Raw genomic sequence first — 24,585 nt, forward strand, 5'->3', positions numbered from 1 at the left:
TTTGGTTTTCTTGTAAGGATTTTTTAGTTTTAAGAGGACAGAGAGCAAAAAACACTCATCTAGTCTCTTAATCTTGAATAAATGGGCTAATTAAAATGACTCCTTATAGAATAGTTTGTCCTTTTACATTCATGTACCCCCCAATAAGCCTCAGTTCCTCATACTTAAGCTGTTTTTCCTCATAGGAAAGCTATAGCAATCTTTATATATGACTTGTTTACATTTGCTTTTGCTCCAGAGAGAGCTAAATTACTGAATGAAATTGGATTTATTTTATATTTTCCATGTTAAAAATGAATGATGGAAATTGAACACTTGATTCAAGTCTATAAACCTGTAAACTGTTGATTATAATCAGCAAAATGTTTAAATAGGGTTTTTTAGCAACTAGAAATTAAATATTTATTGACCCTTAGCTAATATCATGCTCAATGGTGAAAAACTGAAAGCTTTTTCTCTAAGGAACAAGACAAGGATGTGCATTCTCATAACTGTTATTCAACATAGTACTGGAAGTCCTAGCCAGAGCAATCAGGCAAGGGAAAGAAAGAAAAGGCATCCAAATTGGGAATGAAGAAATAAAATTGTCACTTTTTTGAAGATGAATGTTTATCAAAAGAAATTAGATTAACAACTCTAAATATAACTCATTTATACTATTTTGTAATAATTTTAAAGTAAAACTTAGAAGATGTGGGGAAAAGTACCCATTAATAAAAGCAACATACTAAAGCAGACCTTCAGCAACAACTCATGTTTCCATGTAATAAATATTTTATAAATTCTCTTTTCAAGTAATTATACTAATCAATTTGGTGATTTCTTGAACTATACTTACCTGTAATTTCTTTAAAGTATTCTAGAATCAATGCAAGTTTTCCAACTTCACATCCCACCTATATTTAGAGTTAAAGGGTAGGAATCAGTGTTACAAATAAAGTAGGGACAGCTATGTTTTTTTTGTGTGTCAGAACCATCTGTCAAGCCAGTTACATATTAAAACTAGCAACTGCTAGTTTTGTTAAATTTTTAAAAAATATATTTTAAAAAGTAATCTAGGCAGTGAGCGTTTTTCCATCTCTTCGTAGGCAATTGAACAATTAGTTTTTACTATAGGTAGTTTCTTATATTCCTAGAACATGATTATTAGATTTGTAGTTCTAGACAAACAGCCCTGTGGAAATTTGCATGTGATTTCCATGAACTTTGAAAATTATTGATGTGTTTGGTATCTAGGCTGATCTACTTTAATTGTTAAACTTATTGTGAGATACACTATTTGGTTATTAGTCCTCTCCGATCAGTCTGCTTACCTTGAGATTCTAAATCAGTTATTTAAATAAAGTGTTAATTAGAGATAATGTTAGGTTAGTATAAAAATGTGAGAAGTGTTTTTCTGAGTTGTGTGCCCCTCTGACTTAATTTTCTCTAATATTAATTGCCTCAAGTGATGACTGTCTTCAACTCTGTAATATTCATTACTGTATCAGGTATCTAGTGGTGCAGAATAGAAGGGTTATCAAAACTTCTCTTTAAACAGCTATATTGTACTTACCATCCCCTTCCCGCAAAAAGTAGATGGTTCTTTCTCATTACATTGTATATATTAGGCACTCAAATAATAGTTAATTGGTCTTGATTTAAAATAATTAGGAATTTTCTTTCATGTATCTGCCTACCTGCTTTTATACTGCTTAATCATTCACATGAGAACTTTATTCCTGTCATTTCTCTAGTGCCACAGATAGAACATGCTTCATTCAGCATGTAAATATAACGATTAATGATCATATAAAAACTGAAGTATTATACACCTCTGTTAATTTATATTAGTCTGGTAGGTTTTTTGGAAGATTATATCCTTTTTTCCTCAGGGGATGGGGGAGGAGATCTGCAGTAGCAGTTAAAGACAACATTAGAAGAGAAAACTTTTTAATTCAAATTTTCATTTAATCAAAAGTCAAATACTTCGTCAGTGGAATTTATTAATGAAACAATAATTTAAAAAGAGTAATTTCTTAGAACTATTATGTTTAACCCCATGTCATTGAATTGTATCTTGATTTCATTTTTACTGTATCTATAGCTTATATCTTAATTTAACTAAAAAATATATAGATATCTCAAACTAAAGATCACCGGGTGTTTTGTTTCAAAGGTAGGTTGTCAGCCCTAGAAAGTAGATCTCAGAATTTAGATGAAATTGGGAAAGTTGTCCAGAAGAGTTCCCTCAAAATGGCCTTTATGGGTTCAGAAAACTCTCAAGTAATAGTAGAAGCTGCCCTCAAAGCTTTGTACACTTTAACTACCTGAATGTGCCTTTCTGAGTATTATCAATTATTCCAGAAAGCATAAATATAACTGCTGTTAACATTTTATGCTTGTGTAATTTTCTAGTTGTGATTATTTTTAGTTGCTTAAGCCCTAGATATTATATTTGAATAATAGTCCAGGTTATTAACATGAAATACTGCAATACAGCATGCACTGATCTCTCACATATGAGGAAAGTTGGGATGTTATATTATTAGTATAGAAATTTTGTAATAAATTAGTTTTTACTAAGTGTCATTTGTCTAATGCATAAAATAATTTTAAACAAAACACCTAGTCTTTAAACTTAGTCACTTAATAAAGTCTATCCTTTTCTGCTGTACATTGGACAGTTAGCACTGTGTAATTGGAATGATCAAGATCTAGCAAATCCTGTTGATCATAGACTAGTAATTTCTGCTTTATAGAGAAAGCTAAAACTAGCATTTAAAATTTTATTTAAAATTTTGCTTTTCTCAATGGCAAATTTCAGGGGACTGAGTTTTTATAGCTTAGGACCTTCCTCTCCTTTTAGTCACTATAACTGAGGCCTGAGCAAAATAACCTTAAATATAAGGGGTTTGGTGACTTCAGTGAACAAGAAGGAAACTCTTGAGAGGTTATCAGGAAAACTGGTGATTCAAAAAGATTTAAAAATAATAGCTGTCAAATTCAAATTATGAGAATTTTTACTCAAAAGCATAGTAAAATGAGTGTCAATGTAAATACGCTTAAGCCCTCATTCTATATATAATTATTTCTACCTCTTGGTTCTTTCTAGGTTTCAGAAGTGAGTATAGTTAAGAAAATGTTAAATGTAAGCCCACTTTTCTAATTAACCCAGCCCTCAATCAGGACTCTATAGTATAACATAAAAAATCATACTTCTCAGGGAAGAATTATTTCTCTTACAGCATTTGTGAGGATGTTGAGATTACCCTTCCTCTACTTATCTTGATTTTAAACCTTTATGCTGGGTTTATCCCAGAATGGATCCAAAGTCAGAACTGCCTTTCTCATATTTCAGCTTCTATCATGTGTTCTTCCATGTTTATTGAGTTGAAATTAGTCCACTCGAGGTGAAAAAAGCTAAATATGGGAAGATGGGTATACTTTGACGTTTTATATTCAAAGATACAGAGTGTTGGGAAATAATCTGAAAATAATTTTCTTCCTAAAATATGTATAATTATAGGCTAGGATATGACTTTTGCTGTAATAAAAAGAATATATAGTTAATAAATAGGGATGAATACATGACAGCACATTTGACAGGTAATGAGATTGGGCATGTTCTTTATTACTTCCTAATCTAGAGAAACAGTTTGCTGTTTCAGAGGTATCTGAGAGGTCCCAGATAAAAAAAGACTGCCAAATGTTAGGCCTTGAGCATGGATGCCCTGAAGTAGGAGATGAATTTATAACACAAGCTCACGATGAAGAACCAAACATTTCGAGCCATCTGAGATCTTGCAATGAGAAGGCGCCAGGCAATGAGAAAGATGACAGTATTAAAGATGTAGTTAATATTTCGGAGCCTGGAGAAAAAACATGTATAACCAAAGTTAAAATAGTACCAAATACTCAACTATGCTATCTGAAGCATACATGCCTTCCTGGCTGTGACCAGCAAATTAAGTGCTCACAGGCATGAACCAATGGCTTTTTAGTTTTATATCTTTTATTTCTATAATATTCCTGCTCAATAATCAGATTTCCATAATATTCCCCAACTAATTTCTCTTTTCATCTCTCTCTCTAACCTATCTTGCAAACATGGCTAAGATAATCTTTCTTAAATATACTTTGACCATATTACCATATCACAAATCTTCTGGTTCTTATTCACTAGAGGGCAAGTCCTAAAGTTCTTAGCTTACTATTCATGGTTCCTCTGTTTGCAATTTACTTTTCCATCCTTACCATCTCTGCATTAAAAACCCTTTTCTTCTACTAGAATTATACCAGACTGCTAGGATTCTTCATCCCTTAAGGAATTTCAAGGCATTCGAAGGACTGTTAAGTGATTTGTCCGTGTTAAATTGTACTATCAGATTTCCTACCTATTGCATATCCTTTTTCTATATCACATTATGACAGGCTGTGGTAGAAGAATCAGAGAAACTTTGATTCAAATTTGTCTCTCATACTTACCAAGGTGTTACAAGAACAAGTTACTAATCTTTGAGTCTAACTAGCTCTTTGATAAAAATGGGATAACAGAAATTATACTGGCCTCATAGGGGTGTGGTGAAGTCTAAATGAAAGTATATTACAGGACATGGTATTCAAGGAAGGAACTGTTATGTAGCAAATGCTCAAAAAATTTTAATTCCTCTTCACTCAAATTTCATGTCTAGTATAAAATCAGATATACCTAATAAGTGCTCAATAAGTATTAACTGACTGTTTATGCTTACCTTCTTAAGTGTTGTTTTGCTTCTGGAATCCCAGCCATATCCTCTTTCAATAAGTGTTTCTTAAGTCCTAAAACATAATTTTCAATATATTGCAACCAGTTTAACTGACGCACATCAAAGTTGAATACCTGAAATGAAAAAAAAAGAGATAATGGACCGCTAGAGTTGCACTGCTGGACAATCACTTTTTCCACTTAATGAAGTTTCTTTTACACAAATGACCAACATTCAGTCCAGAAGACAGGTTGGACTCCTGTAAAGGAGATTATTTGAGCTTTGATTTCAAAGGCATTGACAATATAAATTACCGTTTGCATAGCAATATTTAAACATGGATCAAGCATGAACATTTGATCTTTAGAAAATCTTGTGAGGTAAATTTAAAGAACTGGTATTAATCTGGTGAAAGTTAATTTCATTTCAAGTAAATGTGAATTCATTTTTTTTAAAGTGATGAAATAATATTTTAAGGACCCCAACAAACTGTGTGTCTTTTCCATTTCTCTTACATGTTTTGGTATCCCTGTGGCCTACCATCCCTTCCTATTATGTCACAATTCATTAGGCAGATTAAGGTAAATTTTGGGAAGCAAAGCCTTGAGGAACAGCTTAGCAGAATTTATATTTTGCATTTGATTTTATCTCTAAGTGCGCCATTATATAAAGCCATTCAAAAACAGAGTTAAGTGATAAGGAAAGCTTTGTTTCTCTTGGAACATTAGTATATTTTCTCCTCTTGGACAAAGAATACCATGATATTTCCCTTTTTATTTTGCCTTTTTATTTGCTCAAGAACAAATTCCCTGTTTCACTATAGTGACTTAGTATGATCTTGTAGACTACATATGTACATACTATTTTTCATTCTTACCCTTGACTTTATATTTTAATTCATATTTTCCCTGGTTTGATGTTTTATTTTTATTTCTATCTCGTTTATTATGTGTGTTTATTGTAAGATATCTCAAATCTTTATGATAATTTTGACTATTAACAAGAGAGCAGATTAAAATAAGTTACAGAGAGCTTCATAATCTTGACCAAAAGTTGAATTGCTTTCCAGAAGTCATCCTGTATCACTTTGTTTGGATATGTTCCCCACCCTCCCCCCCCAAACTATCACTAAATATTATTTATTCATCTCTATGAACGGAGGATTCACTTTTACTATTTTATATTTCTATGTTAGAGTTCAGTGAAGCCCTAGGTTGGAAACCTGATTCCATATGGCAAATTAAACTGGAGTCTGAGCCATACCAGATTTGGGCAATTAAATCCAAGTATTTGAGAATATTACATCTGCATATGGTAAATTCACTGCAGATTTTTTTTTCACAAAATCATGTTATTTTAGGTTAAAATAGTAAAATGTCGAAAATGAAACCTTTTGAATTATTTAGATGGGTAAATTCCATGAAGAAAAGATAAATCTGTGTGAAATTCAAAGCTTTTTAAAAATAATGTACAAAATTTGGGACTTTAATACCCGATTTGATCATCATCCATGCATTTCAGACAGGTGCTTAGAGGAATTTTATTTATACGAGGTATGTAAACATTTCTGAAAATAGCTCTATTTCATGTCAGTTTTAGAGATACTTGGTAATGATTTTAGTTAAAATATCCTTTTAAATCTCATCTGTTTTATTAATATAACATTCACAGTGTTTGGCTTTGCAAATAACCCTTAGGTTCCATGAAATAAAGGCTGGTATGTAGTACCAGCCTTTATTTCCTCAGCTGGCAAGTGAGGCTAGCTAGCCATCTAACATTTACTTCTTAATATGACTTGGTTTCTTTTACATGCTGTCAAGTACAATTGAAATCAAGAAATGTTTTTATCTTTTAAGAAATATTTTTAGAGGAAAATGTCAATCAAGGGAGTGAAAACTTTAAAGTTTAATTGAAAACTAATGATATGTTCAGGGAACTCATGATTCTTTGAGGAGAAAAAAAGCTAGGAGCATGTACAAAGTAGAAAGGATTTCTATATTTGCAACTTTCAGAATATGCAAAAATTTCAGGGCTTATTGTTGTGACTGCCAAAAAGCTAATGTAAAGAAATAAATGGCATTGATGCTAAGTAATTAAAGGCCTGTCTTGAGGAATAAGTCTGAATTGTTGAAATCATTACAAGAAGATTGACAGTGCTGGAGAGAGGGCAATGCTGATGGAGGGAGATCTCAGATGGAATAGAATAAGTAGGGGTATGAGTTAGCTTTAAAAAAAAATAACAAGGAAGACACTGAACAATTTTGATTCGACAAGAACAGTAGATGAGTTTAAGAGCAATACAATTATTTTTTTTTCATCAAATTTTTTAGCTGTGGCAGGGGAAATATAGAGGTATGGAGGGTTTGTTGAAAAGATAACAGCTATGAGGATGAACAAAGGATTAAAGGGAAGTACATAAAACATGATTGCAGAACAGCAACAAGGATCTAGCCAAAGTCCAAGAACCTAGATCTTTTATTTTCATTAAACTTGTTTCCTGCAACTGTGTTGATAGCTTTGATTTTCTTAGGGAAAATATTCTGTGTATATAACTAAAACTTTATTTATCAGTTTTCCAGGTCAAATAATTCTAAATTCCAAATGAGTTAAGATTTTCCTGTTGGTTAAGCCAGTACTGTACTTACTCTCTGGTCTTCAGGGCTCATCTGGGACATCAGCATTTCTGTATTGTTTATGCTCCATTCCCAATGTTGGCTGATGAAATACTCCAACTTAGAAAATGCATTTAAAGTCCTATTCATGAGTTTTACTATTCTGAAGTAGAGATCAGAGCAAATTATCAGCACAGCACAGATGGCTGCTTCCCTGTAACTCTATAGAGATGCATAAGAAATTACTTTTGAGAAAAATATAAAAATGATCTCTCCTCTTTCCCCCAATTCCTCATTAAAACTCATTCTTTTTTTCCAACCATATTAACACTATTGAACAAAGGAAAGGTAATGAATCCAAAGGAGCTTATTCTATAAGGCATTTTAACATCATCAAACTCTTCCAATTCCTCTTTCCTACCATCCCTTTCTCAAGAGTAGCAAACATTTTAAAAACCAGGTCACACATCCGCCCTTAATAACGTACTGTTCATTCTTTGAATTCTGAGGTTGACAATTAGAACACTTATTTCTCTTCTTTATTGTATGTTCTTGGATTTCTAAAAAATATATTGATCCAAGGTCTTAGTATAAAATTTCTGGGCAGAAGGGTTGACAGTATTAGCATCTGGTGAGTTGAAAGTGATTGTCAATTGTAATGCAGATTTAAGTGGAAAGAACTTGTTGATAACTTACTCTGTTAGGCACAATATTGACAGTTTTAAAAAACATATCTACTAATATTCATAACATGTCTGTTAGGCAGCTATGAATCTGCATTTTTATGAATGGGTGAAGTGAGCTTAAGATAAAGTGGCCACAATAATATAACGCGTCAAAGCCAAAATTTCAACCCAGCTTCGACTGACCTCAAAAAGCCTCTGCTTTTGTAATCTCACCATGTTGTGTCCCAGTAGACCACATTTTCCAATCCTATGGTCAGGATTTGGACTAGCTCTGTTGTGTGAACTTCCCAACTTAATAATTTACAAAAAACTTCCATGTATGATCTTATCCTCACAATATAACTCTGTGAGGTAGTCAGGACCTTTCCCATCTTCATTTTTCAGAAGGATTAATAGGTTTATGGTCACATAACTACTGCTCAAAACTGGGTCTTCTAGCTACAATTACCTTTGTCCTATAGAACATTGGACTTCATCCGTTAGGCCAGTCTTGGTGGTAGTGATTACTGTAGTTAATCCGGTAATGATTTATGATGCTGTTTTGGGAATTTGGGCTTATTTCTGGCCAGACCTAATGTTCACATATCTAATGATTCATGAGGTACTTCTCTCATTGTATTGTGGGAAATTCTTAAGCAGGAGGTAGAATTATTATTCCCTGATACAATCATCACGATAGGGTTTCATTGAGTTATTATTATCTAACATCTTTGCAATGAATATTTGTGTCCCAAATTTATATGTTGAAATCTATTCCCCACATGATGGCATTTGAAAGACTTTGGGAGGTGATTAATGCATTTAAAAAAGAGACCCCAGACAGCTCCCTCAACCCTCTCAGCATGTGAGGCCATGGAGAGAAGATGGCTATCTAGGAACCAGGAAGCAGGCCCTTAGCAGACCCTGAATCTACCAGTGCCTTGGATAATAGACTTCTCAGTCTCTGAAACAGCAAGATAAGTTTCTTTGTTTATAAGCCACCAGTCCATGATATTCTGTTACAGCAGCCCTAATGGACAATCTATCCATTCTATACCTCTGATGAAATTGATGTGATTTTAATAGATTTATTTTAATTCTCAAAAATACATACAGGACTATCAGCATAATAGCATTTCTTTTTTAGAAAGAAAGAATGCATTTATTACTCTCAGGTAGAGAAGGTATTCTTAATACATAAATGCAAAAGGCAAAAGGAAAAGAGTGATTCATTTTTTATCATGTATAAATTTAAAACTTCTTTAGTAATAATAGTGACTACTGTATTCTACACACTTACACAAAACCCTATACAATATGTATAATTACTATCCTTTTTTTACAGGTGAGAAAATTATGATTTAGTGAGATTAAATAATTTAGTGTTCATATGGCTAAACTGGTGGATTTAAGTCTTTAAGTCTGATTCCAAACTCCATGCTCTAGAGAACTACACTATATGTAGCTTCCCATGTATTATAAAAAGTTTCATACTTAAAGCTATGAGGTAAGAAACAGACTTGGAGAAAATACATGAAATATATATTTACATACACATGTTTCATAAATTAATAAATTAATAAGGCCAATCCAATAAAAAGTAGGTGAGAAACAGAAGCAAGCAACTCACAGATGGGAAAACTAAAATGTTCAATGAACAAATGAGAGCCTAGCCCCTTCGAAAATCTGGGGAAGGCAAATAAAAGTAACAAAGAGGTACCATTTCTTGTCTTCAGTTCGGCAACTGAAAAGATTAATTCTTCAAAGTATTCATGAGAGTAAAAAGAAAAAAACCAGATATGTGCCTTCAAGTGCTGATGTGGTAGTACAAAATGAGAGAATCTTCCTTTAGGGCAACCTGGTGGTAGTCACAAAATTCATATGCCCTCTAATCCAGCAATACCACTCCTCGGCATCCTCCCCAAACCCAGTGGCACATTCTACAAAAATGCATGTGCTCTGATATTCATTGCCGCATTGTTTTTAATAAGGAAAAAAAGACAACATGACAGAAAGACTCAGATTTTCATGGAACATTAATGAAAAATGTTGGAAAATATGTAGGATTGATTTATACATACCCTTATCTGAGAGCAAAGCCATACATATTTCCACATATGGTTGTAAATGTAAATGCATAGATCACACACAAACACATCTAGAGAGGGAAAGGGTCTAGAAGGATTATAGCATTTTCTACCATAAAGATTCTTAAAATTCCTACAAATATTATAATTTCTCACAAAATTCATAAATATTTATATTGGGTCCCTTCCTCCTATGTTTTTCTTTTCTATTTATTGAACTTTGCTCTTTATTCAGGTCTTCTTCCACCCTGGATATATTTTAAAGTCTTTAGCATTTATGCGTACAATGTTGAGGTTTTTCTTTTCCCATTTTTATTTAACGAGCCCCGTACAAATATTTTCCCCATGGCCACAGTATTTCCTTTTCACTTTGCTCATGGAGAAATTGATAGTTAAAGAGTTATGAGCTCTTAATAAGGTCTCTGCAAAATTCGAATAAACTCTAAACTACCTAAGTTTTAGTCAGTCACTTGCTTCACTAGTAAGGATGGAAAGTAAACGTGCTAAGAAAGATTTCCTCCTTTATAAAGGGGCCAGCACAGAAGCAAGACTATTCATACTTCTGATTCTTGATTGCAGGAATTGCCTTTGGTAATTATAATAGTGATTACTCCTCAGTCACATCTAATATTCGAGTGAGACAGAGAAAGAAAGGGATGTGCCCTATGTTAGTTACACAGTTAGATGGTGACAGAGCTGCCTCAGAATCTGCTTACTTTTCACTCTACCTTTTTACCTTTAATTTTTTTACTCGTCTCCAGGTGGCAGTAGATCTAGTTTGGTTTTCTCCAAACCTTTCCCCTGTCACTTCCTTTGAGTTTACTTTAAATACTACCTTTAACTTCTGTTTTCTTATTTTTAAAATTAGGATAATGAGAATATCCTCTTTGGGTTGTTGTAAAAATGAAAATGAGATCATGCATCTACCCATGTGTAAGAGGCTGTTACTGTTAGATAATCATACATTTTAAGATTATCTAACCATTTAGAAAAGCCCAGACACAAGTCTCAGTTGCTTTTCTTTTTGGGTGGATGATTACTTGCTAAATTCATCAAACAAGTTCCTTAACATTTAACTTGCATTGTTATGATGGAGAATTTTTAAGGTAGGGGTTCTTTGGGGCTTCTCACTACTATTGCTTTGGTTGTCCCCAAAATACACACACACACACACACACACACACACACACACACACACAGATTCAGTTGTCACCTTTGATCCCCAGCTGAGTTAAGCACTTGGGCCCCTGATTTTTCACGCAATTATTTAAAGCTTGACCTAGTTTCTTACCTGGGCTTCCTTCCTGTGAGCCTTAGATAAAAGTCATAGATGATGGCAGGGATACGGTGGCTCACTGCTTTCCAGAACTGTTTTGCGATGGTGTTGGTTGTGAATACAGTACATGGCCTCCTAAAAGCTTTCTCAAATGGGGTTTTTTCCAAGGTTGCCATGACTTGCAATGCTGGGGGTGGAAGGTGTAGGGATAGAGGAGAAACAGTAAGTGCTAAGTCTAAAGCATATAAGCCCCCTGGCATTTGCTAGATGGCATTTGCAGTGAGTCAAAACAATAAAGAATAGAGATTTGCTGTGCAGAGTCAAGAATCAATTTCCGATAGCAGTATTGACATACTTGTCCTGCACAAGAGGTCACCTTCAAAATCAAACATTGTGAATGAGTCAAGAATTGGGTTCTTTTCTTGAAACCTTTAAAACAACTTCCTGGGGAAATAAATAGCTTTAGTCATTACTACAAAATATTGTTAGAAAAACTTAAATTTATTATTCACTTCCAAGGTTATCTAGTCTATTCTAAAAGCCCCAAGACAGAGCCTTGGGCTTTATTTCCTTGGATGGGTCATTACTTGCAGAACCATCAGAAAAGTTCTTTAACATTTTACTTAAACCTTTGTGCTCCTTCACTTTAAATACCATAGTCTTTGAGGTCTTTGAAATTTCCACTTCTCTGGAAATGTGTCAGATTCAATTGTCCACTCTTATCTCCACAGATATTTTTCATAATAATTTTTTCTTTTTATATTATTACTTAAATAAACCTCATTAAATACTTAATGTACACTTATAAATTCAATAATTCTTTTCAAAGGATATTCATGTGGATTAAATTTTGATTTTATTTATGAAGAATTTTCAAAGAACATGCCTAAATTCATTATTTAATTATGATGAAAATATGTTATTATATTTTATTATATTATATTACATGAAGAAAATATAAGTTATTATGCTAATATGATTGTTTCCCTCTTTAAAAGATACTATTTGGAAATCTATATGAAAAATATATGCCAAGGCTGAGCCGCAACCCCCTATCCCCCAAAACAGATGGCCCCTCCCCCGAAACCCTCCGAGACAGAACGCAGCAAAGCTGCAGGGGAGCAAACACTACCGAAACTGTCACTAATATTGACAGAGACTGAGACTGAGGGTAGTGAGCATGATTAAACATCTATAAAGAAAAAAAAAAGACATTATTAAGACTTTATATAAAGCAGAGATCCAAGAGGCTTAGACGCTATCTACTGGAAACCAAAAGAAAAACACCTTATTTGCAACAGGCTAGGGACCATTATATAATAAATCTTCTTTCCGGGGGGAGAGGGGGAAGCAGAACACACTTTCATTAATGCCCAGGTGGAGAAATAATCCATTAAACACCATGAACAACCAAGGTGACAAGCATCTCAAAAAGAAAGAGGAATATCTGTAGAAAATAATGTTACAGATATTGAAATATGTGACTTAAATGAAAGAGAATTCAGGATGATACTTCTGAAAAAACTCAATGAGATCTGAGATGAGCCATATCAAAAATTTCAGGAATTGAAAAAACAACTAGATGAGCAGAATGAGTTATTTAGCAAGGAGATTGAAACCCTCAAAAAAAAGCCCTGAATAGACCTTCTGGAGATAAAGAACATACTGCAAGAGTTGAAAAATGAAATAACAATCTTGGGAAATAGAGTCGACCAAATGGAGGAAAGGATCAGTGATACTGAAAACAGAAATCTAGAAATAAATCAGAAGGAAGCAAAAAGAAACCAAAGAATGAAAAATAATGAAAGAGAAGTACAAAAACTAGCTGATACGATCAGGAGAGGAAACATAAGAATAATGGGAATTCTCGAAGGGGAGGAAAAGGAGCAGGGACTAGAAAACATTTTGAGACAAAGAGTTGATGAGAATTTCCCAAATCTAAGGAATGAGCTGGAGCTTGGAATTTAAGAAGTCAATAGAACACCCTAATATCTCAACCCAAAAAGGCTTTCACCAAGACACATTGTATTAAAATTATCAAAAATCAGTGATAAAGACAGAATTCTCAGAGCAGCCAGGGAAAAGAAGATGGTAACCTGTAAAGGAAAACCCATTAGATTATCATCAGACTTCTCAGCAAAAACCTTACAAGCCAGAAAGGAGTGGAATTAAATATTCAAACTATTAAATGAAAGAAACTACCAGCCAAGGATAATATATCCAGCTAAGCTCTCCTTTAGATATGAAGAAGAAATAAAGACCCTTCCAGACATACAAAAATTGAGGGAATTCTCCACTACGAGGCCTGCGCTACAGGAAATATTGAAAGGGCACGTCAGCTCACCTAAAACCAAATGACAAAAACAACAACAACAACAAAACCATTATTAGGAGTAAGGGGACTAGCAGGCTAATAAAAGCAGAGTAGTAAAGATCACTTTCAACCGTGATATTCTGTAATTCTATAAAACAGATAGGAAGAATTTTGCGCATGTAAGAAGACTATTTCCAATGCCAGAAATAAAATTTACATGTAGCAACTTTTCATTTAGAAGCTTAAGATATCTTATTTGCGTCTATTAATGCCTCTTTTTAATGAATGATTTCTTAATTCTGTTACTAAGGTAGAGGAGATTTATTTTTATTTCCAAATGTTTTCAACATTATTATTTAGATATATGATCTAAATAGCTGGATATATAACCTAAAGGACTTTGCTGGTAGAAAATTTTTTTAAATTTTAACTGAAGTAATAACTTTGCAAATATAATAGCACAGCCAAGTGCTCTAAATTGGAAATCGAATTCTAACCAATTAAGTACATTTGATATTTTTCTACATCTAGTACCCCAAAATAGCTAGATGATCTAAAGTTTCAGATACTCACAAGAAAATCAACTCCTAAATTGACAAAGGAGTACAAGATTGGTTAGCTAATTTTATATTATATGTAGGATTAATTACTTCAATTCAACAAGATACTGTCAAGGTTACTCTTGTGGCTAACTGCATAATTAATAAAGAATATCACTGACTCAATAACAAAAGTTTATTTTATTAGATTTTTCTAAATCTACTTGGTCATTTCATAGTCTCAGTAATGTTCCAAGGGGGCAAAGGGAGTGTGCATGGGAGCAGTTGCCTCCGCAGGAGGAGTATTTTATCACTGATGTTACTTATGATTACTGACTTCTACTTGGCATTATTTATTTTTTAAAACCTCTATAGCCAACAGACCCCTTATTGCTTACAATCATGCGGAAGTCCCAACTGACAGTCTTTGGAACCACAGTACATTCTAGTTAACTCTTACATATCTATGATTTGTAATAATTTCACCTCTATTTATTTTTTTGTCTTTTTTCCCCATTACATTCGGAGCTCCATGCCTCACTTTGTCTATTTTTCCTGTGGGATACACTTGTCATTAATTTTTTACACTTCTATAGGCACTTACCCATTTTCTTACAGTAACAGGGATTGAGCTGACCAGATGTACTGTGGTAGATTAACATTGTCTTAGGTCTAGAAAATGAAATAAAATTTAGATAAATACAACGAAATAGAGAACTAATGAAAGAAAGATGAGGGGAAATAATATTTAGACAAGGTTGTTGCAATAATTCCCGTGAGAAAGGCAACCTATGCAACACTTCCATCTTCTGTTCTTTGGGTTAATGAGCAAAATGGAAGTCTAGGAAAATGTGTGTGTGTGTGTGTGTGTGTGTGTGTGTGTGTGTGTGTGTGTGTGAGAAAGAGAGAGAGAGAGAGAGAGACAGAGAGAGAGAGGGAGATTTCAAATAGGCTGACATATCTATGGAGCAAATGGAGATACCATGATGATGAGAAAGTAGACCGTATTTATAACTTATGGATATGTCTCATTGGGCAAAAATATAGGCTCTATTTATTCCTAAATCCAGTAAAGCCCTGCTGTTTTAGAAAACATCTAAATGCCTGACTTCAAATATAAAAAATTTAATTCTATTTGCCATTTACTAACAGAGCCAAATATAAAATATACAACCTACTTTTTTTCTTTGTACTAGGAAATACTCCCGTACATGATGATCTTAAATTTTGGCATTTATCGGAAATTAAGCAGTTCAATGAAATATAAAATATGTCTCATTTCATCCACTTTTGTATCCTCAGCCTTAAAAAAGAAAGTTGTATTTTAGATTACTGAATAGAAAGAAAAGCTTTTTGGTTATCAAGAATTTTACAGTTAAATTATTTAAAGAATTCGTACTTTATGATCAACAAAGTACTAAGCAGGACAACTCAATGCATATATGATGGCATATTTGGAACTATGTCAAATATTGAAGTGAAGACCCTCTCACATTTGGAGTCTTTTATGATAAAAATGCATATATTTTGAAAATAAGCCTAGCATTTTCACCCTGCTTATTATTAAATTTTTGAAAGCCAGCTTAAGCATCCACACCTGTGAACCGCCGTGTACCATCCTGCAGCCAAGATGAGATTGGCGACTGTATCAACTGGAATTAAATCTACCACAGTCATTGGTCCAACTGTTAGAAGCTGAAGAAGCCCTTTTCCAGTCTGCACAAGAAAAAGAACATGAAAAGTTGAACCAGGGCTTAAGTAACAGCTGGGACTCATACTCATGCTGTCAGTCATAAGAGCTAACATTGATTCACTGCTTTTTAGGTAATTGTGCTGTGGCTGACTTCTCTCAGCCTATCCACATTCCCAACCAAGTTCATCTCAAATGCCAACATTTCCACGAACCACTAGTAGTCCTTAGGTTCCTTTAGGGAGTGAAAGTCCTCAAATTTGTGAGAAGTTAATACAGTTAATTAACAAAAGCCAAGAACAGTTGTTCATATCTTAAAAAGTAATTCATAAGACATTTTAAGAACTAAGATTTTCCAAATTTCTCATTAATACTTCCTTCTAAATTTAAGTTTGCCATTTCTTAAAAGATGTTGTTTTCTGCTAGTGCTTACTAACTTACCAGCAATAGTAGACACTAAAAGTTTAACAAATATTTATTTAAAAAAAAATAATAAAATTCTACCATTTACCAACAACTTTGTTATTACTTGGAAAAAGGCCACCATTATTTACGTCCAATATCTTAGTTCACCTCACAGATCACCAGTGTAATTTAGATGCAAGAATTGGGAATTATTCATGTTAATAAATAAGTCATGCCAACAAATAAATAAGTCAGTTAATAAGTAAAAAGTGGTTATCGATTTTATAAAGTAATTGATATTTATGCCCTCCAACATCGTTGACAGTGGTGAGCACTTTCTTATGTTCCCAATTTCTGTTTTATTGTAATTTCCTTTGAACATAAAAGTCAGTTTGGAAAATTTTAGAAAATTTGAATATGCAGCTTTGTAAACAATGTACTGAAACTCACTCTAGGATCATGTTCAAATAATTATGTTCTAAATTATCAAATGTTCATCCGAACTAAGCCTTAAAAAAACAAGAGCTGAAGGTTGATACAGAACAAAAAGAGAGAAGTGGTTAGAAAACAAGAAAAAAGAAATCAGAAAGTTCATTATCACTGTCTTTGATAAGTAGTCATAATTTACTCTCTTATATTTGTATTTTAGTTCATGATGAACCTAGCCTTGAGAAGAACAGAGGCAGAGTCTGAAGCATGAGATTTTTAATAAGATTTAAGCTCAGTTAGGGAATTGAATTCTTATCATGGTCCTAAAAAGTAGAGTTGTGGTTCTGGCCCTAAAATGCTTCAGTGCATACTGTGAAGCACCACAGCCCAGACTGGACCCGTCCTCACTGCAGGGAAACAGGCACAGAGGACTGTTGACCTTGAGAAACCACTGACAGTCCTCCTTGTCTGTGAGGAAATTATCGTTGAAAAGTGTTTCCCATATGCATCAATTTTTAATTGAAAACTTTTCTCCAATTGGTAGGTCTGTTTTCTGGATCTATTAAGAATCTAGCCATTTATGTATTTTCTGTATATATAAAATCTCTACCCACACACACCGTAAACTCTTGTATGTGTCTTATAATCAAGAATTTAACAATCTTTGCGAATATGACTTTTATTGCATCCTCAATTCGCAGCGAAAAGGAGGAAACACCCCCACCTTGTGGTAGCTAAAGGGAAATACAGACATGGTTTTTGAAGCTCGAAGACTTTCCAAAAACAAACTCTTCTTAACTAGTAATTGATGATATTACAGTACCTCTGTTTTCTGATAATAAAATCCACAAATAAGAGTAATTTCATCCTGTCTCTATTTTCCAATTAGCAAAATTGAGATAAGTTGCTGCGACTGTAGTTAGTAAATTAACATTTACGGTGTTGGATCAATGAAGCTAAGCCAATACAAAGGATTTTGTTACTATCTCTCCACTACATTTCAAGCAGTTATTTCCACATTCATTATTGTACATACCGCAATAATGAGCTCACCAGGTCCATTTACGTTATCAATCCAACCCTTAAAAAAAAGAAAAAAGAAATCTCTTGGTTACACATGTCAGGAAACTGGAAAACCTTTGAAGCAACTGCAGTCTAATCTTAACCAACTTCAAAGAAGAGCACTGAGACACCAGGCAATAGAACTGCCCAATTCAGTATTTTACAGATCCCAAAGGTCGATGGCAAAACACTGGATGTTTTCTGCACTTTATCCGTGCAAGGATTAAAATTTTGCCAGCTGGAGTCATGGATAGTTTCAAGTTGTTTGAATGACATCTTCAAGGCTAAATTGGATCTTGTTTTAGTGTCATAATCTGCTAACCAATTCATCAATCATTATTTCTCTTTACCTGGGGCCTGATTTTATCTCCCCAGGGGAACATTTCAAACATGATTTGTAGAAATTATCCATTTCTTGAGAATTTCAGGAGTCACGGCATCCACACTTTCTCCCTATATTTTTGTATTAGTTTGCTGAGATATGGGAAAGATTGTGTTTGGGAGCAGATCTAGGAAAATGCCTTTTTAAATTTGTCTCCTATACCCTAAGCAAGTTAGTTGATCTTATAATGTCTGTTTCTTTCCCTGTAAAAGTTAACATGTGAGTGTAAAATGACAGAGAGAGAAAAGAGGAGAAAATGGAAGGATTATTTGTTGAACTTTTTACTAGGTACCAGGTACTGTATACTCTTTATGCATTGTCCCATTTGATCAACTCTCCAAGGTGGGTAGTAATAGCCCAGTTTTACAGATGAGGGAACTCAAAAGGCTGCATTGTCAGTAGTTGGTGGAGCTTGAGTTTACCTGGCCCTAAAACTTCACAGAATTGCTTCAAAGAAGATGGTATAATCAAAGTACTTTAAAAAGGACAGAGAAGTCCTTTTTAAAAAAGCTAAAAATTATTATTCCTAAACTGAGAGCCTTCTGTGAGCTTCGTGATTCCTATTTACTCCTACAGTGATAATACTACTGATTTTGCCACCAAGAACATTCTGGTACTTTTAAACTACAATGAGAAAGACTAGAGTTAGTGAGAAGCTAATTTAAGATCTTCACTCAACTATAGAACAGTCACTGTAAGTCCCAGCGGAGCCTCATGCTGAATAAATACTGAACCAAATGAGGAATTTTGCCTCAATATAATGGGTGCATGTTTGATTTCCTGCATCCTGCTATATTCCTGAAGAGAAAGAGAGAGAGAGAAAAGGACAACAGAAAGTAATTGAGCTAGAAAGACAATGGCTGGAAGCAAAGCGAGGAATCCAGGTGAGTGATCTTACTGGGAAAGGCTCCTGCCAGGTTGATGAAATGATGGAGGGCCTCACGATGGCAATGTTTAGCTTCCCGCCCTCTTCCTGCACCACCGTCTCTCCCAAGGCCTTGCTGTAGATGTAAGTATTGGGCCGATCCCCAATCAGCTTGGGTGTGATCTCTTTGATAATAGCGTCATCTAACCACCTGAAGGCAGTAAGGGTGAAAAAGAAGTCTGGCAATGTATGTTAGATAAAAGACCAAAAAGAAACTGTGAAACACAGAGGATCAAATGAAACTTTCGCTTTCTAGCTTGAGTTCTGGAATTCAGAATGCCAAGGATGAGGGTGTCCAAATCATGTACAGTGGATGAGCTCTTTCCTCTATATTGCTAAGCCCAATCTTATCAGTCGAATTCTACTTCTTCCTGCCTAGATAGATAATTCAATAGCTATGCAATCTACTACTTTATTACATATAATCTCTAATTATCTTCAATTGCTTCGTCTCCAACAGGATCATAAGTACACATTCATTGAGCACAGTTATGAGTGCCAGTCATGAGCCCAGGAGCATGCTAGGTGCTGAGCGCATGGAATTTAGAGGTTCTCTCATCCCAAGTGCTTCTGTGGCAACACCACTCATTCAGTGTTGTTTAATTAAAACTCAATGCACCAATCTTGCAAATTTTACCTTTTAATTTTGAACATTCCATTCAACACCTCAGCAAATAAAAGCAACTATATTTGGCAGACTTACAATCTGTTTTAGCAAATCTATGAAATGCATTTTGAAGGTCTGTCCTAAGTTTATGCTAATAACTTGATAATTATTTCCAAAGATTTCCGATGAATTCTAAAATGCTCTAATAACTATTAATAGTCTTTCAAGTGGAGTGATTATTGTACCCTGAAGCTGTCTTGAGAGTAATTATTGAATACCACTACTTACAAAAAGATATGTTTCACATCATATTAGATATGTATGACATCAGCCTAATCTTTTTTTAAAGATGTACTTCTTGAAGAGAACAATAAATAAAATGACTGTCAATTAAATAGTTCATATTTTTCTTATCTGGCAAATCTATTCGATTAAACTTTTGATATGATAGAGTTTTAAAAAATCAGCCTACCTTGTGCAATTTTTATAATCAATATATTTGATATATTTATTCCTTAATGGGCTGAGCTCAGTGATACTATTTTGATTATAGAAAAATCCGAGCTGTTTCCACTTTGCTCCCATGACAAATTGTTGATTTTTTAAGATGTCCAATGCCAAGACTTACTCAAAAACACAACTCTCCACTTAACAAATCTCATTTGACATTGGAGCAGAACATGAGCAATGTCTATAATTTGTTTTTTCTCTTTGCTGTTACTAGTGCTGAGTGTTTTCTATATATCCAGATGCCTTTTGACTTACATTGAATAGAGAAAGGTTGAGAAGTTCCTAGAATTCAAAACAACTCTAAATATTTAGAAAAATATAAGATATTCCATTTATATGGCCACCTGAAGGTTTGAGAGAGTGTGAGACAATGCAGGCACCTCTCCATCTTTATAATAACATTGCGTTTGTGGGTCAACAGTGGGTTAGCTAGCCTAAGACCATTTTTCTTTCACTTGCAAAAACATGCAGGTTACAAGTGGGTCAGAAGAAATACAAACTAATTTCAATAAGGCTGTAAAGAAAAAAATCCTAAGAAAACTCAGATCCCAGCAATGCACTATCATTGTATGTCACAAGAATGACACTAGTTGCTGTCATTGATGTGCTGGTGTACATGGAAAGGGTAATACATGGAGGCTTTACCAAGTTGAGCAAGTTAGCTTCTTACAAAATATTGGTTTCATAAGTTTCTAAGAACACGAATGCAAAAGAAATTGTAATGTTCTGTAGATGGCTTGCCTAGTCATAGCTCCACCTGTATTCTATTGCATTGTCTTCTTGTTTCCTCCATTTTTACTTGTGCAAAATGGCAATAATTACATCTGTGCTAAAATCTGAGGTTAGTATGAGGACAAACAGGAACGTTTGCAGCTGAACTTACAGCTATTTGATAAAACAAAATGAACCAATAAACCTAGGGCATTTTTATTTGTGCTTAAAACAACATAGGTGATAGCTGATTTTAAAATATCTTTTCTAATGCAGCCAAACAGATCATCACCTGTCTCATCCAGCCACTTCCTGAGCTGACAGAGATGAGTCTAACAAGGACGCACATCTATTGGTTGTTATATCCTTTTCAGAATCTATAACCAATTCATGCTCTTCTTTACCAAAGTTTAATTTGCTGCTGCGGTTTATTCTGTCTATTTTTAAAACGGTCAATAAGTTAGCACGGAAAAAAGTCACTATATAAACCAAAGAACATGTCTAAAATTAACCAAATACCCTTCAGTGCACTCAAGGTGTTTTGAAACTATGGGTCTCACATTCTAAATTTCTACTTAAACCAATTCGAAAGAAGCAAAAGTTATTAAAGATTTCAGAAACCAATGTGTGTGTGTGTGTATGGACACATACATCTATAATTTCCTCTAAATATTACTATCTTTTTTATTTTGAACTTATTGAATCGACTTCCTAATATTATTAATAATTTCATAATTTATGTATTTACTGAATGAAATAGCAACTGGAATGGGTATTTTTGCTTGTTGCAGGGCAAGCCTACTCTGTATGAGGAAAAGCTTTCTGGAGAGTAAGTACTGAACACACTGCCTCGTGGTAATATTTGCTCTCTTTTTCTCTCATCTGGATTATGTTCTTCCCTTGATTATTGCGATTATCACGCCATGATCACGTGTCCGTTTCTCCACTTTACAGTGAGGCCAGGAGAACAAGGATTATGTTTTGTATCCTGTGTTTAACCACTTTTCTGGCCCCAAGAACTAGCTATTTTATTCAGTAAACGGGTGCTCTCCCACATGACAGTCTTGATTGGCCAGTTTACATTCTGTATAAGATTTGGGGAAGCTGAGCCGGACAATGGTAGAAAGGAACGAGTGTCCTCAGAAAGAGGTATGGGAAAGGAAGAAAGAATTAAGCAAAATTGGAAGTTTAAAGTATCCAGTGGCAGTGGAGAAAAGTGTTGAGAAGCTGAAAAGCTATATGTAGACCCACTTCAGTTTGGCAGTGATGGCTTCAGGGTAAATTTAACTTTTGACAGAGAGAAGAAAAGTATATCTGAGCCTAAATGCTTGTGGTGAATTGGCCTCTGTATTTTCCTCCAAACTTTTATTGAGCACTTTTTATGACCTCCAATGGCCTGGCTTCATGAAAATTAGTCAGTTCGTTTAAGAAACAATCTAACCCTATTTTGATTTGCATTTTAAAGCCTGGTAATATTAAAACTACTCAGAATTTTCAATTTTTTTTTTTTTGTCAGCTGCTTAGATGCCATCTTGAGACCACATAAGACTATACGATCTTGACAATAAAAGCACAAATGTTAAAATTAGCTTTTTTCTTTCCCCTAGAATAGGTAAACTTTCTTAGTGTTAACCACGTAATTTTCAGCATCAACACAAAAAAATTCAACCTCTTGTCATATTTCTCAAAGGGCTGTTACAGGGGCAGCTGCTGCGGGCTGGGGGCAGCTTTCATCTTGTCGCCTCACCCACCTTGCCACAGCTGACTGCTTTCGGCATCTGATCAAGAAACACCTTTTCTTTTTCACACGGCAAATTAGCTGTGTCTTCTGGTGACTCAGTACCTTTGAAAGTGTGATTTTTTGTAGGTACAAATCTATTGGAAACTTTTTTATTCAATTAAAGCATTTAGAAATTGAAAGCCAGCATAAGGCAAGGAGAGTGGAGGGAAAGAGGCTGCTACATTTATTGGAATACGAATGGACCCCATTTAAAATGAAAACTGCTAAACGTAAAACACTTTAAAACACTATTTTCCAAACTTGCCAGTTCAGGTGTTAGACTTACATGAGGCCTCTGATAAAACCCCCAATTTCTGGATTTTTATTCCCAGATAATTCTAAAGTATTATTTTAGAACCACTAATTCAATCTCTGGGGTGATAGCCTGACAGATAATCTGTATTTTTAACAAGACCTAGTGATTCTCATGGCCAGGCAAATAGAGGAATTATTAATTTTAAAAAATTCCACAAATTCAAGTCATTAAGACGTGAATAAATTGAGATTAGCTCTCAAAAGGGCATTGCTTCTTGGAGTAAAAATTTCAACAGAATTGAACTTTAAAAGAATTAAATTCCTAGTACTAGAGAAGTAAATTCTGACAATATGCATATTCTAATCCTGTAACTGATTACACATATGCAAGGCCCATATGCAAAATGGACACGCCATGTCCTGTTGTTTTTTATCTCCCAAAACACATAGGTGTTTTTATCTGTTGTCACTCTCTACTCTAGGCCTTTTCATACTACCTCATCTCAGGTGATGGGTCTTCCTGCCTCTGAAAGATTAACCCATGTTAATCTACATCTCTTCCCCCCATGACCATATTAACCTTTCTAAAATTCACTTTCATCAAAGTCTCTCCTTAACCGAAACAAAATAAAACAACTGACTAAAGGCCCCACCCGCCACGTTCTCCTTCAATGGCTTCCCACTGCCCACAGAGTTAAATGCAATCCTCTGTATAGCGTTCAAAATCTCCACAGTATGGCCCCAGTCTACCTTTGCAGCTTGATCTCTAGTAGCTTCCCTGCACATAGCAAATGTGCTGCCGGAACGTATTGAACAACTGTGTCCCAAACACGCTTCAGGTTTTCTGGCTCCAGTCACTCTGTCTAGCATATTCACACTGTGCCTGTTCTTCCAAGTCTATTTCCCATGTCTGTCTTTATAGTCTTTCTACTCCCTTTAATCCATCAAACTTAATATGTTCTATTTCCTTCACCACACCACATATATAATTCTACTTTGTTCTATTTGTGTTTGATTGTGAGCTCCTTGAAAGAACAGTCTATACCTTAAGCAAGCATCCTTTAATCTCTGGCACTGTCAAGTATGTGGTTATAATGGAAAGACCATGACCATGAGGAGAAAAACTGGATCTCTGTGACTTACTAGCTAAGAACCTCTCTAAGCTTTTGTTCCTTTAATAGTACAGCCATGATATCAATGCTACAATATCATGTTAAGAAATTAAATGTCTGAAAGTATTTTTCCTCACAATAATTTCTCAGTAGTGATTCATGGCTTTCTTTCCCTTCTTAACACATATTTACTCGATTATGTTAAAGCAGTATATATGCATGGATCCATTTTTCTAATTCCCAACCTTAGTTATTTCAGGTTTTTATACAGGTGCAAAAACTCTTTTCTTCTACACTGGCTCCCCTAAGAGAAGTTACCTTGGCCTGAAAAATATGGACGGCACCAGCCCCGAAAACCTATCTTTCCTGGATAGTTACTAGATTTTTAAAAAATCAATGTACTTAAGCTGTGCTTCTAGAAGAGAGGTGTTTCACTGGCAATCCATGATCCATTTATGCACATGAGTTTCTAAACGTAAATATCACCAACTATGCAG

The 24,585-nt window shown here is 34.5% G+C and overlaps 1 protein-coding gene across 1 annotated transcript in view; it reads right to left on the reverse strand.

Moving 5' to 3' along the window:
• Positions 1-3,592: 3,592 nt before the first annotated feature.
• The window catches only part of FAR2 (fatty acyl-CoA reductase 2), a 68,271-nt gene continuing 47,278 nt past the window's right edge, over positions 3,593-24,585 (reverse strand). The window contains exons 5-12 of the mRNA XM_016152026.2: positions 19,087-19,264; positions 17,781-17,825; positions 15,818-15,936; positions 14,825-14,892; positions 11,383-11,554; positions 7,373-7,502; positions 4,734-4,861; positions 3,593-3,851 (exon numbers count right to left, since the gene is read on the reverse strand). Coding sequence (XP_016007512.1) covers positions 3,692-3,851; positions 4,734-4,861; positions 7,373-7,502; positions 11,383-11,554; positions 14,825-14,892; positions 15,818-15,936; positions 17,781-17,825; positions 19,087-19,264 — 1,000 coding nt within the window. The 3' untranslated portion in view covers positions 3,593-3,691. The remainder of the gene's footprint in view (positions 3,852-4,733; positions 4,862-7,372; positions 7,503-11,382; positions 11,555-14,824; positions 14,893-15,817; positions 15,937-17,780; positions 17,826-19,086; positions 19,265-24,585) is intronic.

This window comes from Rousettus aegyptiacus, unplaced genomic scaffold, assembly GCF_014176215.1.
Source record: "Rousettus aegyptiacus isolate mRouAeg1 unplaced genomic scaffold, mRouAeg1.p scaffold_m13_p_2, whole genome shotgun sequence".
Taxonomy (NCBI): domain Eukaryota; kingdom Metazoa; phylum Chordata; class Mammalia; order Chiroptera; family Pteropodidae; genus Rousettus; species Rousettus aegyptiacus.